The 17,729-nt window shown below is 34.7% G+C and overlaps 1 protein-coding gene across 9 annotated transcripts in view; it reads right to left on the bottom strand.

Moving 5' to 3' along the window:
* The window catches only part of RALYL (RALY RNA binding protein like), a 722,957-nt gene that overhangs the window by 57,037 nt on the left and 648,191 nt on the right, over positions 1-17,729 (bottom strand). For all 9 annotated transcript variants that reach the window (XM_054498886.2, XM_054498887.2, XM_054498885.2 and 6 more), the window contains 2 exons: positions 15,613-15,660; positions 3,437-3,594 (listed from right to left, as the gene is read on the bottom strand). In XM_054498886.2, coding sequence (XP_054354861.2) covers positions 3,437-3,594; positions 15,613-15,660 — 206 coding nt within the window. The remainder of the gene's footprint in view (positions 1-3,436; positions 3,595-15,612; positions 15,661-17,729) is intronic.

Raw genomic sequence — 17,729 nt, 5'->3', positions numbered from 1 at the left:
GCTTCAGGGCATTTATATTAGTTTGTCACCTATTCTGTCACTGAAAGTGCATTGACAGGTCCCCAAAGGCATTCAAACTTACTAGAGTCTTTCTTGTTAGACATTAGAATTTAAATTAATTCTTTAAAGAAATTGATTTGATCGAATATTTTTTTTCCAGAGGGCATCAGTTTTTCCACTAAGAAGCTACAGCTAAAGCTCACTGATATTCATGTTTTCTCTTTTGTAAAATGCTAATCTGCAATATCACATTTTCTTTATTTTATGACTCTATGATGTCAGAACAGGACAAGTTGATTATAGTTTTAGTTCAATTTGATTTTAAAAGGGACAGAAATACCTAGTGGCAATCTATTTAAAGCAATTCATTTTAAATACTTATCAGTATTCATTTTTGGTAAATTATCACATTAATATATTTTTCTTTATATAGTTTTCTCCTTAGCAGAATTCAGTCATATTACAAATTCTGAAATAAGAAATGACAAATTATCCAAGCTATAACATTAATTTCCTCCTCTGAACTTGCCAAACCATTAAATGCTGGAAACAGCTATTAATTGAAGAGTAAGATATATACCTTAGTAAATCTTTATTCAAATTATTTCAATATTAACATAATATATTTTAAACTTCACTGATACTTTTCATTTGTGATTTGAGTTAGAAACTTTTGTTATTCCCAGAAACCAACCTAATTATAAAAAGTACTATAAATTAATGAATATTTATACATGCACATATATATTTTATTTACATATATGTATACATAATGTAATCTGCCAATATGCTCCTAAAAAGAATATAAAATCATGATTCTAGTTATGCTTGCCAATGAATTATACATTTTTATAATGTTTCACTAAAGTAACACTAATCAACAGTTAGCTTTTGTGACTTGAGCTCTAAATTTATAGAACTGTATGAAATGAATAGAATAGAGCAGTCTGTTGTCTTTCTATAATAACAGGGGGCTGGCATCATGCTCAAGTACATCATGGCTGGCTGCCCCTTGTTTCTGGGTAATCTCTGGGATGTGACTGACCATGACATTGACTACTACACAGAAGCTCTGCTGCAGGGCTGGCTTGGAGCAGGCCCAGGGGCCCCTCTTCTACTACGTAAACCAGGCCCGCCAAGCTCCCCAACTCAAGTATCTTACTGGGGTTGCACCTATAGCCTATGGCTTGCCTGTCTCTCTGCGGTAATCCCTTGGAGCTATCTTACTGATGCTGGAAGCCACGTGACTATTCTACCTCCAAGCTTAGATTTAATCCTTAGGATAAATCTTTTAAAGTGATTTTCCCCAGTGTTTTATATGAAACATTTCCTTTTGATTTAACCTCAATATAATAAAGATACATCACTTTACAAAAGTAAGTAAAATTAACACAATTATAATATGCTGAATAGATTTTAAATGATCATTTGTCTTGATTGTCCTTACAAAATCTTTTTATCCCATAATTTATCTTTCTACCTATTGCTTATCTATATCTTTCCAGCATAACAGAGAAACTCTAGGATGCATAGTTCCAAAGAATGATTGCTGCTAAAAAATAAAACACACCACATTTCTTTCAAAGCATCTCTAATTTGTATTTAGTAGTCCAATTTTCAGATTTAGCCTTTTTTCAAGACTGTCGCATCTTACACACACACACACACACAAACACACACACACACAAACACACACAGAAAGAAAAGATGAAATTAAACCTCATGTGTGATTTACCATTGGACTTAAGGATAGATTCTTATGTTACATGTTGTAATGGTTACAAACTGTAAAGTCTCTTCACATTATTTCTCCAAGTAGCTGACTTTGGCAATTTGTCTTTCTATAAAAATCCCTTCGTTGTTTATTTTTTCCAATGTAAGAAACAAGTCATTGAAATTTTCAACACTTGGAGACTTTTTGAGAGATAGAAACTTGTGTATACTCCACATTGGGGTGACCTAACCTCCAACGAGTTGCTGCAGAAACTCCTTTTATTACTAAGACTCAAAACGGAATTCATATTTATCTATCTACAGAATAGATACATGAATACATAATTACATAGAAATCCATAAATCTATTTACTGTGCTATTGAAGTTATCTTAGTTAGGTCCACAAAGTTTGTTGAGTACAACAAACTTTAGCCTTTTCAGAAGCATCAGTACCTTCCTGCATTTTGAACTGCATTTTGTAAAAACAAAGTATTTCAATAGTGATTCCTTCTCAGTATAGTGCTGAAATAAAAGGTAGTGTTCTACAGCAGATAGCACATAGGCATAAGAACTAAGAGACTTTACTATGTCTATTAGCTATATGACTTTCTGTGTTTACTCATCAATAAAACTGGGATAATACTATTTGCCTTACTTGTCTTAAATGGTTGGGATGCAGAGTAAATCCAAGTCTCAACAGCGGCTTACCAAGCTGCATTGGAACTTGCCTTGTGTCTAACTCTCTGACCTGATCCCCAGCCAGACTTTCTCTCTCTGGCTCGGCTCTGTTGCAGCCACACTGGCTTCCTTATTGTTCCTTGACTATTCAACTTAAGGTCTCTGCACTGACCGCTTTCTCTCCACAGAATGCTCTGTCTCTGACAGCTTCAAGGTCACTTTCTCTTTTCCTCACATCCTTTAGGTTTCCACTCAAATGTCACCTCAATCAATGAAATATAGTGTTCCCAACTTTCTCTATGTGTTTATTCTTTTACCTATTGATCAGCTTATTATCTGTTTGTTTTCTGATAAAAGGCAATCTCAAGGAATATGGGAAATTTTGTTATCTTCTCTTTAGGAATAATATTCTAACAACAAATAAAATTTTTTTCTGTATCACTCCACATAAAAATTTAGCAATGTGTTTAGTTGGAAAGTTTGTATCACTGCTTTTTACTAATTAATGTGAAACTATGCAAATATTATTTTACTTTTTATGACATTAAATATATCTTCAGGTACATATATCTTATCATAATTTATCATGGTATGGTAAATTATGCTTTTAACATCTCTATAGTTTGCCTCTCTTAATTGCTCAAATATTCAAACCATAAACTAATTTTGTATGTTTCTCTGAAAAGACAGTTTATGCACTCCCTTTGGAAGTAAAATTATTTCTTCATTAAAAGCAACATATTATATTTCAGTAGTTTAATATATCACAAGCTAAGCCAAGAGCACAATGTTATTTGCTCTGATAAAATACTTTTCAAATTGGTCCTGGATTTTTGTTAGACATGTTTGTGTTTGTCTCCCCTACTGCAACACAGTATGGTGGAAAGCAGGGACCATTTTTTATTGATCTTATGATTTTCTAATACTTTATACATAGCAGGCCCTTCATAACTATCTGGTTAATTTATTGAATATAGGCATTTGTGCAATGATAGTTAATCACTCCCTTCTTTAAAGAGAAATAAAATGAAGGACATTACTTACATTTAGAGCCTGTTGACCCACTGGCAGTAGATCTCGATCCACCTTTCATGGAAAAGACTCCTTTCCCCCTGCGAGTCGTTGTGACTGCCACTCTGGGACGCTTCAGTGGAATTACTGCACGGGGAGGTGGAGGCACACGCCTGTGGTAATCAAATAACCTTTACAAAACACAAATGGGACTAAGAGTTGGTTTGATGCCCGAGAGTTCTATCAAATATGTGAAATGATTAACAGAATGGCCTGGTAGAAAATTTCAATAAATGTTTTCTTTCTGCTGCTGTTCTCTAATATTCAGATGCAGGTATTTATTGGCAGATTTAATTTTCACTAAGAAAATAGGATGCTAAGTCTATGCTTTCTGGACTTTAGAGTGTGACCTCCAAGAGGAACTCATTTGTAAAGTATGAAAGGACTAGGAGCTTTGCTCCAACAGTACCATGCAATTTGTTGAAATTATGCTGACCTTCATTCCTAAATATATTTCTTTGCTTGGTAAAATAGATTTACACTTCTTATGAACAGAAATATTCCTCTTACACATCAAACACTTATTAGCACATTAGTTTAAAAGAGGAAAAGATCTTGCAGAACAGGAACAAAGAAATAAAATTACTGTTCAAACAGTAAACAGCCCAGCAAGATAAAAAGTAAAACCAGCTTAAAGAAAACAGCTATGAGAGACAAATCAATATGGTGCTTCAGCTCACTTTAAGAATCTTTTCAGTAACAAAGACTCCTCTGATTGCAGACAAAAGGAGACAGTTTGAATGACATGAAGCTAGCATGAGGATAAAACTGTTGACTACTCACGGTGGGAAATATTTATCAAGATATCTTTTAATTATTCTGACCATTTGCTAGATGCGCAAATTGAGACTAGAGATATTTTATAGTTAGATATTACAAGCATATTTAACAAAAAATCAATAAAACTTAAAACCTTTGCTGAAAAGTGAAAAATGATATTCACCACAATCAATTAATTTCTATTAAACAATGAAAGGAATCAAGGTATAAGGATTAACTCATTTATAAAAATATATAATTCATAGATTCAGAAGCTTCATATTATTTGTACTGCATCCACATATACAACAAATTTTTATATGACAGCACATTTGAGTAACCTAAAAGGTCAATGAAAAAATACTGGGATACATTTCCTCATTTCCATGACTATTTTCCAGTGAACTAGACATGTAATTACATTATTCACTATAAAGAAAATAGCATTATTGACTTAGAATTATGATTGTTACATATTTTATTGTGACAGAATAAAATATTGGATTACATTCTTATAATTGCTTTAAAACAGTCAATAAAAACAATCTAATATGAAAGTCAGAAATGAGAAACTAGAATGGGAAGAAAATAAAAAAACCCAAGTTCTATAATAGGTTAATTCATAAAATTACATCTTGTTTATACATACAGATGAAAATGTGATCGTCTCTTTTTAGGAAATAATATATGAAATATAATAAAAGTTAAGATAGACTGGTTTCCAAATATTCATTTAGAGACATTTAAAACTATTATACTGTGGGGTGAGGGAAGCGCAAAAAGCACTATTAAACCAAATTTAAAGCAAAATTCCTTAGTACTAAGAATATCTCCTACATTAGAGACTTAGGGTATTCAAAAGTGATTTAGAACATGCTGGGGAAAAACGAAGAGATATCTGGAAAGGAAAAGAAATGAAATGAGACAGGGTTCAAGAGAGGTGCCATCTTCTGTGAATAAGCAAAGTCCATTAGAGCTGAAGAACAGCTAGCAAAGAACAGGTCATGGATGTCAACACATAATAGTTTACTTCAAAGAGCACAGGCAGGATGAGGCTGAAAAGGGTTATGAATATCATCCATACCACTAGGGGCTTGAGAATCAAAAGGGTCAGCTAGACCTGCCCCTCATTTCAATCACAAAACAAGGTCTACATTAGTTATTTATAAGTTGAATTCACAGAGTACCTTAAGTCAGTGAACCAAAATACAAAGCCACTTTGCATGAGCTATAACACCCAAAACTATTGAGCGAAAAGGAAATATGGCAATTGACTGATCTCTTCTAGAGTAGAAGTTGCTGCTTGAAATGAAAGGCAAGCTCTTTCAGCAGGACCGTTTCCCTAGGACACCAATGTGTAGTTTTACAGGTTCATTAAACAAGCCAATCTATAAATTGGGTTAAGAAAATCTCTAAAACACAATCAAAATATACAATGATGTAAGAGTGCTATAGTAAAAATACAGGGCAAGTAAAGTTCACTATATTCACTGCTACTTTAATTGCAATGTAATTTAATACTATTTTTATAGGAAACAAAAATGTTTATCAATATTTCTATTGCTTCCCCCAGCCAAGGATTACCAAACCTCCAACGGTGGCATGGCCCGATCTTATGCTGAGAAAGAGCCATACTTGCTCACTGTATTTATGATATGCTTTTAGTGTGGGGCATACATTTTAGTAATATACCTGGTACATTACTAAACAACTTTCCTTTGGTATAAATTCCTATGGTGAGTGGCCTGTTCTCTGAATATTTTGGTGAGCTACTTCAAAGGAAAATGACTATTTTTCTTTCTCTCTCTCTTGTTTTTTTGAGACAGAGTGTCACTCTGTCACCCAGGCTGGAGACCAGTGGTGTGACCTCACTGCAACCTCTGCCTCCTGGGCTCAAGCAATTCTCCCACCTCAGCCTCCCAAGTAGTTGGGACTACTGCATGCCACCACACCCGGCTAAATTTTTTTGTATTTTTTGTAGAGATAGCATTTTGCCATATTGCCCAGGCTGGTCTCGAACTCTTGGACTGAAGTGATCTGCCCAACTTGGGCTCCTAAAATACTGGGATTATCTTGGGCTCCTAAAATACTGGGATTATAGGCATGAGCCACCAAGCTTGTCTGGATGACTTTCACCAAGGAATCGGGTAACGTTTTACCAATTCTTTCTTCCACTTTGATGGGACGTTGGGCAGCATCAGGACTTAAATATTTTAATGTGATAGGTCATTCACAAAACAAAATTGGGAATGGGTGAGGCAGGAGAATAGGGTCTGGAGGCAGGGAACCTAAGGCTGTTTCATGCTGACTTCCTAGAACTAAATAAAAAGGAAAACCCCACCTTTCCACGCCCAAGTAATGAAAGGACCAGAGGCTACTCCCTTTGCGCCCCTCCTCATCCCGCCACCTTTTTCTGCATGGCCGATGAAAAATTGAAAGTACCTCTGATTGGTCCCCTCCTGCAACCAATCGGACTGATTGTGGGCCACTACTTAATATACATAGGGTGTACGCCAAGCAACCAATGGGAAACCTGTAGAGAGTATTTAAACCCCAGAAAATTCTGTCACCAGGCTCTTGAGACCTTATGCTCTGTTGGCTCCCACCCTGTGGAGTGTACTTTCATTTTCCACAAACCTCCGCTTTTGTTACTTCATTCTTTCCTTCCTTTGTTTGTGCATTTTGCCCAATTATTTGTTCAAGAACCTGGACATCCTCCACCAGTAACATGGGCTAACACGAGGGCATAATTTTTAATTTTACAACTTTTAATGGAGCTGAAGACTTTCTTAATTTTCATTGGGCACTCTTGAGTCAATTAGAAATAAAAGGAGGGAAGACTGGATGTTGTCCTAATGTACAAAAACATAACAAGACAAGGATAGAAAGCGGGGAAGGCTTTCTGGGATTGCAAGATATGGGATATAGGGGTTCTTCAAAATACAGAGGGGAGTAGGTGGAAGGCAGCCCAAGAAAGACAGGTATTGGCCTTCTCATCAGAATTCGGCCTACAGTAAATCAAAGAAATTTTGCCTTTATCAAATATTAGATTGGCAAATAGTATTGAGACTAAGGAACTAGTTCATTTAAGATTATAGACTGACAGCAGAAATGGCAATCCAGCAGAATTAAATGGAATCTAAACCTCCAGGCTAGTTAAAAGCTTTAATTTTTTTCATTCTTCCTGTTTTTCTTGTTCCTTACCCTTTGGAGTTATATTTCCACTCCTTTCCTTTAATAGCCCTTAATTTTCCCTAATATTTCTTGGTCAGGATAATTTTCTCCCAAATACTTACTCATCAAATAGATAATGGTTTATAAGGAAGCCAAACATATAATAATAATTCTTTCCTCAAGGTCCATTTTACAGTGAAAACGCTAAAACACCTGCTGTCAAGTAATAAATTTAAAAAATTCAGTCCAATTTTAATAAAACCAATTCATGGAGAAAATTTGAGAATTTAATTTCTTTATTTAATAAACGTTTCTATTTTCTATGTACCCTTTTCTTATTTTGCCTTTTAATGCTTTAAATAATATCTGACATATGTAACTTTCTTAGCTAGCAAAAGCTAAAAACTGGTAATATTAATTTTAATAGTAGTTTATTTGATAAAATAGAAAACTTTTCTCTAGGAAGGATAAGGACATTTGATTTCATCTACCGTTCTTAAACAATAATTGTTTTGGACAAAGGTAATTTAATTTTAAAACTAAGTGCCTTTTGGACAAAGGCATATTAACACAGCAAACATTATTTTAAGTGTCTTTTTTAAAAAAGAGCTTGTTATTATTAAGCCTTAGCAATAATAAAGTAACATTTTGGGAAAAAAAAAGTACATAAAAAAACTACAACTCTAAGTCTCAGACCCCAGAACAACTACTATAATCCTTTAATCTTTTTTCTATAAGCATCCATATTTTTCACATAATTGAAAGCGTAATATATGTACAGTCATGTATTCTAACTCATTCTCTTTGGTTTATATTAAAAACATTTCTCAGGCCTGTTAAATGGTCTTTGTAATGTTTATTTTAATGGCTGTGGGGCACTTTCTCAGGTAGATACACCACATTCTAATAAATCATTACCTGATGGCTAAACTTCTGACTTGATGCTTATATTTTACTGTCAACAAACGTGGTTTAAAACACAAGAAAAGAAACTGAAAATGTAATATGTGTGTTGCATTTTATTACTGAATATTAAATTTTCATTTTAGATTAGTAGTAACTTTAAACATTTTCTGGTATTTACCTGTTTCTTTCTAAATTGCCCTCATGAAAACAATTCTTGCTTTTCCCTGTTCATGAATAAAAACTTATAGTTACTAAGTAGTTGATGCTAACAAAAATACTTGGTCTTCCCTAGGGGGCTAAAATTTCTGGGCTACCCAGAGGCAAAACCTGAGAACAAATTCAGGGCCATATTCTCACCAGGACCTTTCAGTAGCTCTACAAAGATCAATAACCAGAGGACCAGAGAAGATCTTGCTCCACGTCTTGATTCAACCTCCAGCCTTCCTTTTCATTATGCTTAACTTTGACAGATGTATAGTATATAAAACCAAAGTAAGGTGCCTATTCATTTCTAAGAAGGGATAGATTTGAAATCTACACAAATAATTCTTATAGGCTGGTAGTGTATCTGTTCCTTGTACTGTTTAAACTACTCAAAATTCATAAACTCTGCCTATAATTTCTACTCTGACTTCAAATAAATCTTTGGTTACAGTTGAATCAGAAAATAATTTTAAAAGGCACACTCCACCTGGGACCAGTAAATGAGTAAATTCCATTGCTCTTATTTGTTATTAAATTTTCCAAGGTTTTCTGTGAAGTTTTCTCCTTGGATCACATGGAAATACGTCTTGAACATGCTTTTAAAGGCAAGTTGATGAATGATCTCTTTTGCAATATTTTGATTCTAATATAATCTCTGTATTTTGTCTAACATTGCTAACTCTATATTTTGTATACAGCTTTGTGTAATTAAAAAGTTAATACATTCAAATGGTTGTTGTGGGGTTATAAGCCACTAAAATGATTTTCTCATTTAATTTTTATAATTCTGTAAGGTCAGTAGTGTTAAGCCATTTTGCCCATGAAGGAAACTGGCACAAAAAAGAGATGACTTCTCCAAGCTTAACCAGTCAACACATGTGCATCTAGGCCTGAAATTCATGTCTTCTGACTCCAAATAATACCATTTGTCAAGTGTACCATGCTGTTATTTTCAAACAAACATTTCAAATGGAATACCATACTACCAGAGGATAGTTCAAATTTGCATAACAAAACATTGTTTCTTGTTAATATGTTTTCCAATATTCATGAATATATATTGTGCTCTCTAATCAACTATCTGAAACAACTGTAACTTGACTTAGTGTTCTTGCATTAACTGCAAATCTAGTAGTTTCTTGGATCAATTAACACAAAGTCAAAATGGTTCCAGAATTGAACAATGCCTATTTTGGATCATTTAAAATGTATACGTGTTTTACATAGAGGTAAAACACCTGTGGCATTTGTTTTTCTCTGTTAATAAAAGTCTCCTTATCACTGGAAATTATAAACTGATCAGTACTCTTCCTAATATTATTGAAAAAAGAGGTTGGATTTAGACAGCGAACATTGCAGAAGTTAAAAACTTTCCCTAGGGAGATTAAATATAATTTTAGGTATACATCCCCTTTTACTTTATTTGTTAGAGTATAAATACTTATGTTTAATGTATTAACATACAGTGTCCTACATTTAGAGTCATCATACATGGACCTTTAAAAGAAAATGCCATTCAATGCTGTAAATTATTGGACAATGCTTTGTGTAAAAGAGAAAAGATAAGAATTTAGAATAACCACCCATCTACTCTTTAATGATACTCTTCATGATCCCTGAAACCATGAATAGACAGGTCAATGAATCACAGTAAGGTGGAACGTTGTGTAAAGAAGTTTTCTAAGCCAAAACTCTCTAAGGGTTGGAAACCCTCAATCACATTAGAGTCTCCAAACCTGGCAGAAATAGTATGACAATATAATGTGGACATACGTCAGTTATTAAGCTATTGTTTCTTGGTTTCAGACCTACCCCTAGCCACAGATGGGTCTGGAACTCTGAAAACCACACTTCCGGAGGTGAGGGTTAGGGTTGGGGTTGGGGTTGGGCAGCTAGCTCCCTGCTGGGCTCAGCCAATAAAGGACCTAAGAAAGAGACTGCAAGGCTGGAGCAAGAAAAAGCGACCTGCTCCTTCTTGTTTTGCTTTTTATTTGTGTTTTGGCTTCCTGCTCTTTTCAGCATTACCCCAATCTAGTTTCTTCATCTTGGCAACAACAATTCATTCCAGTAGCAGCAGCAGAATCCAGTCTGAGTAATTTTGCAACACTTGGAGAACAGCCACTCCACGCTCCCTCAAAGACCCCAGCACCTGTCAGCCCATATCCCCGTCTCAGAGATTTGGGTGTCAGCACCACAGGTTCTCCTTGTGGACTCAGACACAGCAGCACCATCTGAACAGAATCTCCTATGCATAGTTCAGCTCTGGTAGGCTCTTTTTCTTTTCTTTTTTTTTTTTTTTTTAAGCCCTATTCCTGTAGGCTCTTTTTCTACAGCAATTTCTGAGATCCCAAATCTTCCTTTGTTTCTCCAGCCCTAGAGGTGGTAGCAGCTTCCTGCAGTCGCTAACTCCAGTATATCACAGTGTTGTCTTTTTGCGTTTTCAGTTCTTTAATACCGAGTTAACGAGTTTCTATATGCAATTAGCCCTGTTATATATAAGTAGTGTAATTTCTGTTTTCATGACCTAAACAAGCAGCATGGGGTTAACAGAAACAGCTGAGCGCTCTCTGCAGGCAAGTGTGATCAGCTGCAGCTGGAATGCTTTGGGGGCGTAGGAGAGGGAAAACTGGGAAAACAGAATAATCCAGAGATGTCCCAAATAAGCTATTATGGAAGAAAAACTGACCAACCAGTTTGTTTCTCAGTTATATGGACACTGCTGTATGAGTGTCAATATGAGAAATACATCTACCATTATTTTTTTTTTTTTCTTTTTTTTTTTTTTTTTAGATGGAGTTTCGCTCTGTCCCCAGGCTGGAGGGCAGTGGCACGATCTCGGCTCACTGCAAACTCCGCCTCCTGAGTTCAAGCAATTCTCCTGCCTCAGCCTCCCGAGTAACTGGGATTACAGGCGCCCACCACCACACCTGGCTAATTTTTGTATTTTTAGTAGAGACGGGGTTTCACCATGTTGGCCAGGCTGGTCTCAAACTCCCCACTGCAGGTGATCCGTGTGCCTCGGCCCCCCAAAGTGCTAGGATCAGGCGTGAGCCACCGCGTCTGGCCCCATTATTGTTAATGGTTACTGTTAACTGTTAATACTAGCTAATATTGATTAAGCACTAAAAAATACCAGGCATAATGCTGATCATTATGTTACCTCATTTAATTCTTAGAATGATTTCATGAGTTAGGAATTAATTTCATGCTCACCTACCAGAGGACATAACAGATTTTGTGATATTAACTAACTTGCCCAAGTTTGCACCTCTACTAAAAGAGAGAGAAAAAAACACACAAATGCAAGAAGACTGTAACTGATGAGAAATGACTGTGAATTAGTAGTGACTCTGTAAGCTGTGTATCTTGTCCAGCCTCTCCATTCTGTTTTTATTTCATGGTATTCTATGTTTATAGGGAACTCTTGAGTATATCCACTAGTGGCAGATGCTTATGTCTTTCTTAGCCAAGTGCCAAAAATGGAAAATAAACTAATGAGAGCACAGACTGCTCAGACAGTCTGTTAACAATACAACCATACTGATCTATTTCACACTTATATGCCAAACAGATTGTACACAAAACAAATAAATGATTTTGAAAATTGTTCGTACTGTAGCTAAGTTCTTGTATAGTAGAGAGTCACCTGAAAGCTACAGCCTCTCTAATTATTTGACTATTTAAGGTTCTTGTTCTTTGGCAAGTAAGGTGGATCTATTGATTATCTATCTATCTATCGATCTATCTCCATCCATCCATCACCTATCTAATCTAATGATTTTATTGAGCTAACATTTCTAAACAGTAAAATGCAAATCCTGGCTTCCTTTTAAAGATGAGAAAACTGAAAACCTGACTTGCCTAAAGTTACAAGGCTAGTTACCATGTCAGAGGCATTCAAACCAGAGCGACTCCATCTTGAGTGAGGGCTAGGAAGAATGAGGCTGGGACTTGCTGGGCTGCATTCCCAGGAGGTTAGGTATTTATTCCTAGCTTCTAGATGTTTATGGTTAAGAGAACAGATTAATAATGTTTACTAAACAGACCCAGGCCCAGGAATGTCTTGATATCTCCATATCTTGAGAACAAAAGCATTCCTAATTTTGCTTTAAAGATAGTCATATCGATTCTTGCAAAATACAGTAATAAGAAAAATTAATCCTTTATCACAAACCCTTGTAGTAGAGCACACCTCCCCATGGTTTTTGTTGTTGTTGTTGTCGTCCTATGTATAAACAAGCATTGTACCTAGGGCAGGCGTGTTCTTCCTCTTACTTTTGGGAATACTGGGAATACTCTACTCTGTCTACGGAGTAGCTATAGTTTCACCACCTTTCTTTCTTAATAAACTTGCTTTTGTTTTGTGCTGTGGACTCGCCCTGAATTATTTCTTGCAAGACCCAAGAACCCTCTCTTGGGGTCTGAATTGGGACCCCTTTCCGGTAACAACCAGAACTTGGGTCTCCTACCGTGTAGAGTAAAACTCCATGTTAGGTGGAAATTCTTTAAATGTATAAGGAAGTCACATGATGGGAAATAAAAGATGCTAAAATGGTTTTATATAGACAGAGTATAAGACAATGTATATTAATTGAAAACTTTAGTCGTAGCAAGTGAAAAAGAAGCTATAGTAGAAAATGTCTTTAAACTTGTCAAAAACTAACATTTTCAAATAGTATAAAAACAGTCTAGATATCCTTCCTTAATAGTAAATGGGATTATTTTAATGCTGCCAGATGTTTGCATCACTTTTAGAATAAGTTATGATAAGCTTCTTAATATTTAAAATATATTTTACAGAAATTATAAAATGCTTTGAGAAAATCATTCTTAAAATTTATTTTTTGTCAGAAAGGATAACTAGTGAAATAAGTTGCTTAATTCAGTAGTTTGAGCATAGCAGCAATGAAGTTACAGTTGTGGGTCTGATTCCCAAGTAGGAATCGGCATAGCTCCATAGGCTGATATTGCCCTCCCCATTGTGCATATTCACATAGTTGCTTATTGAATCTAAATTGGATGCCTAGATTATGATCATAGTTCTGTCACTAATTAGCTAGGTGACCTTGGGAAAATGACTGTGTCTCTAAATCTACAGAGATGAATTAATAATACAGAGTATCCACTATGTGTGAGGTTTACTGATAGTCCCCAAGGATACAAAGATAAGCAAAACTGAACATTGTTCAGGTGGGGGAAGGAAGACAGACATGAATCAAACACTGCAGAAAGAAATATAGCAATAGAAATTAGGAGAGGTGCTGTGAAGTAACAGTGCTGGGTGCTGAGCGAGAAGAACAGAGGAACCTAATTTAATCTGTGAGGGATGTTCGTGCTGAGATCTGAAAGATGAGGAGTCAAGTGAAGCAGGTAGTGGAGGGAGGTATGAGGAGATGGAACAACATAGAGAAAGGACTTGAGGCAGGAAGAAACATGGAATTCTTGTGGAACTTACAAAAGGCCCTAGAGGCTGGAGCAGAGAGAATAAGACCCTTTCAAGGATCACAGTTTCTTCCTCTTTAAAACATCTATTGAAAACTTTTTTCTAAGTTTGCATTTTTATACAGTACCTAACAGTTTTTTGTTGTTTGCATAATACTCACTCATAATTAAAGGCTTAAAATATATTTACCTCAGTTTTTTAATCCAATAATCTATCTATGTATAGTTGGTCCTCGTCTCTGATATGCATAAATTTCAGTTACTGATATTAGTTAAATAATAGCAGTTCTCCGACAACACAAATTTTAGTTACTACAACATATAAATGGTAAGTAATAAAGTCCAAACTTTGCTTCTAGCTTTTCCACGAATAAATGCATAAATAATAAATGTGCATGATAATAACAATGATCACTAATCACATTCCATCTTTCAAAGTCTGTCAATGATTTTTTTTGCTGTTCATTGATTGTTCACTTCACTCACTTGTTTCAGATCATTAATTGTAATGCTTCCTTATCTCTCAATGATAAAACGTGGCATTTTGCAAAATTGAATAATCAAAAGAAAGAATTGATCAACAAAGATGAAAATGCAGCAAAGAATCGAAGAGTGATAACACTAGATGTGAAACTCAAATTAAATGTAAATGAAATTATAGAAGAAATAGCTCACTATAGGGATATTGATACTCCTCCACTCAAGAGACTCTAGGTATGGAGTCAGTCAGAGGAATTTAGTAAAGGCAAACTTATCGACATAAGTGAGGAAAGTGGATGTGATGTGATGAAACATATAAAGCTATGGAGGAGAAGTGACCCTGACAAGAGAATCACACATTGAAAGAACTCTCAGAGATAGTTCACAACATTGATAGACTGTCAAAGCTCATTCAACCTTAGAAAGGAATATCCAACAAGGGATAAAACAGATGCCTACTCCATATGCTGTCCTGAGTTAGGAAATGAGAAGGCATGCACTGTTTCAACTGCTTTTGATAAGTGTTCTTTACAAAGAACTAAAACACCTTAATTCTTAATATTTTTATTGTTTTAAATTATAGTATACTAAATAACAATTAGCTTTACTATCGTTTCCTATTAGTTTATAGAGAAGAGAATAAAAGTTGTTAATGTTTTGACAAACATGTTTAAGATCATGAGACAATCCTGTTTTTTCCTCATTGGATGGTTTCGTCTTGCATCATCACCTTTATAGCCTCCTCCTGTCCTGCAAAGCAGGAACGATCTGTAAATTTTACAGACTCTACCCAATATAGCATTTTCCATGTTTTATTATGTACTTTAGAAGGTTGGAGTTATTTTTCTGAGTTTTCAAACTCTTGATCTTGAAGGATTCTAAATCAACAAATGACTTGGCAGATAATATTAGTTAATTAAATCTTTAGGATTTTATCTAAATCTTAGACACCAAATCTTAGGTTTGAGCACCTCCAAAGTCCTAAAATTCCAAGATCCACTGTATTCAAGTAAGTATAATGAAAATATAAAAATATGTATATTTTGTTGGGATTTAGTATTTTATTTTTAACTATAATAATATTGTTTTAAATACCATAATTAAGAGCACCCATGAATAAAATGTACAAAATGGTTAAAAGATAATTTAAGTCATAGGAAAACAAGGATGAAAAATTCACATACCGATTGTAGAAATCATCTCTGTAGTAATCATAGTCAAAGACATAACCGCTAAAGAGGGAAACAAAAAAATTAGTTGGCATTTGTTTCAATGACATTAATTTTACTATTAACTTATGATGTTATAGCATAAAATGTGTTACTTTTAAAATATTTATCTTTCAATATAATTATGCATCCAAAGGACCTTCCAAGATAATGTCCAATTTGATATAATGTCATGCCAAATTATTATTACATGTTTGACAATGTAGAGACTGATAATGGTGTGGTTTGGAATGAAGATCAGAACAGGTAGCAAAATAAATACGTTAAAACTTTTCGGGCGCCTGTAGTCCCAGCTACACGCGAGGCTGAGGCAGGAGAATGGCGTGAACCTGGGAGGCGGAGCTTGCAGTGCGCCGAGATCGCGCCACTGCACTCCAGCCTGGGCGACACAGAGCGAGACTCCGTCCCCCCAAAAAAAAAAAAAAAAACTTAGGTATGAATGAAGACCATAGTTTTTCATCTCAGACAAGATATCATATAGTTGTCCCTTCTTTCTGAGGTAATATAATTATCCCTTCTTCCTAAGGTATGTACAATGAGGCTACATAATGAACAAAAGGTATTGAAATAAGATAAATGGAAAGGTTTAATAACCCATTCATTATAGAAATGGTGAATAGAAATGCTGAATAGAAATATGGTTCCTTGGAAATTCAGCATTTTTTAATTCTAAAACTATGGATTCAATACTTTAAATAGAGAAAGACTAGAAATATAACTGTGGCTGTCTTACCAACAATACCTTAATATTTTAGTATATTTAAATATGAATTAGTAAATGCATTTCAGTGATAACAGTATTACGACTAAGCTCCCTAAAGGAATATATTTTAAAAAGTCACCTCCATCCACTTGCCTTGTTTGAATTTCCAAAGCACTTTATATGCATTTCAATTACAGGCATCAAAACAACTCTGTTGGACAGCATAACCTGAAGAAACTAAGGTGCAATAGACCTAAGTGACTTGCTCAAATTTGCATTCCTACTAGGTGACAGAGCTGAGATTTAAGGGAAAGTTTTCTGATTTCACAAGTGGGGTCATTTTCACAACACCCGCAACACTCCCCAACCTGGAAGAAGTCTTAATGTGATGATGAATGGAGTAACTGTACCACAGGGGAGTAATTTAAAAAAAAAAGTTTACTTACTCATTTTCTTTTCATTGTGGCAAAACATACATAACTCCATATTTACTATTCTAATCATTTTAAAGTTTATGATTCAATGGCATTAAGTACATTCACAAAATTGTACAAACATTGCCACTACCCATTTCAATAACCTTATCATCAACCTAAACAGAAACTTTGTACTCATTAAACAATAACTTCCCATTCCTGCCTCTCCAGCCTCTGTCATTAATACAAATACAAATCATACAATCATATAGTCATACAATATTTGTTCTTTTGTGTTTGGCTTATTTTACTTAGCATAATATTTTCAAAATTTATCCATGTAGTATGTATCAGAATTTCATTTCTTTTTAAGGATGAACAATATTCCATTGGGATGAGATATATACATATATATATATAACATATATATATACACACACACATATATACACACACATATATATATACACACACATATATACACACACACACACAAACACAAAATATTTAAAAGTATTACCCCAATAGAATATTATTAAAATATATGTAAATATTATCTATATCACCCCTACAGATATATATGTATACTGACATACATATCACTTTTTCTTTACCCATTCATCTATTGATAGACACTTGGCTGTTTCCACATCTTGGCCATTATGAATAGTGTTTCTATGAGCACTGGTGCAAAAGTGTCTGATTCCCTGATTTCATCTCTTTTAGGTATACACCTAGAAGTGGAATTGCTCAGTCATATGGTAATTCTATGTTTAAAGTTTTGAGAAACTACTATACAACAGAGGAATAATTTTATATTTCCAAATAAATTTAGCAGACCTTTACTTTGTAACTATTCTTATGTTAACTGAAATAACCTTATTAAGAGGGGCTTGTTATTTTGGCTTTGAGGATAAATTTATTTATAGCTCCTCACGCTCTTACATAGAGGG

Source organism: Pongo pygmaeus, chromosome 7 (genome assembly GCF_028885625.2).
Source record: "Pongo pygmaeus isolate AG05252 chromosome 7, NHGRI_mPonPyg2-v2.0_pri, whole genome shotgun sequence".
Classification (NCBI taxonomy): Eukaryota; Metazoa; Chordata; class Mammalia; order Primates; family Hominidae; genus Pongo; species Pongo pygmaeus.
Note: the sequence above shows the minus strand (reverse complement) of the source record. Positions and strands in the feature narration are given on the sequence as shown.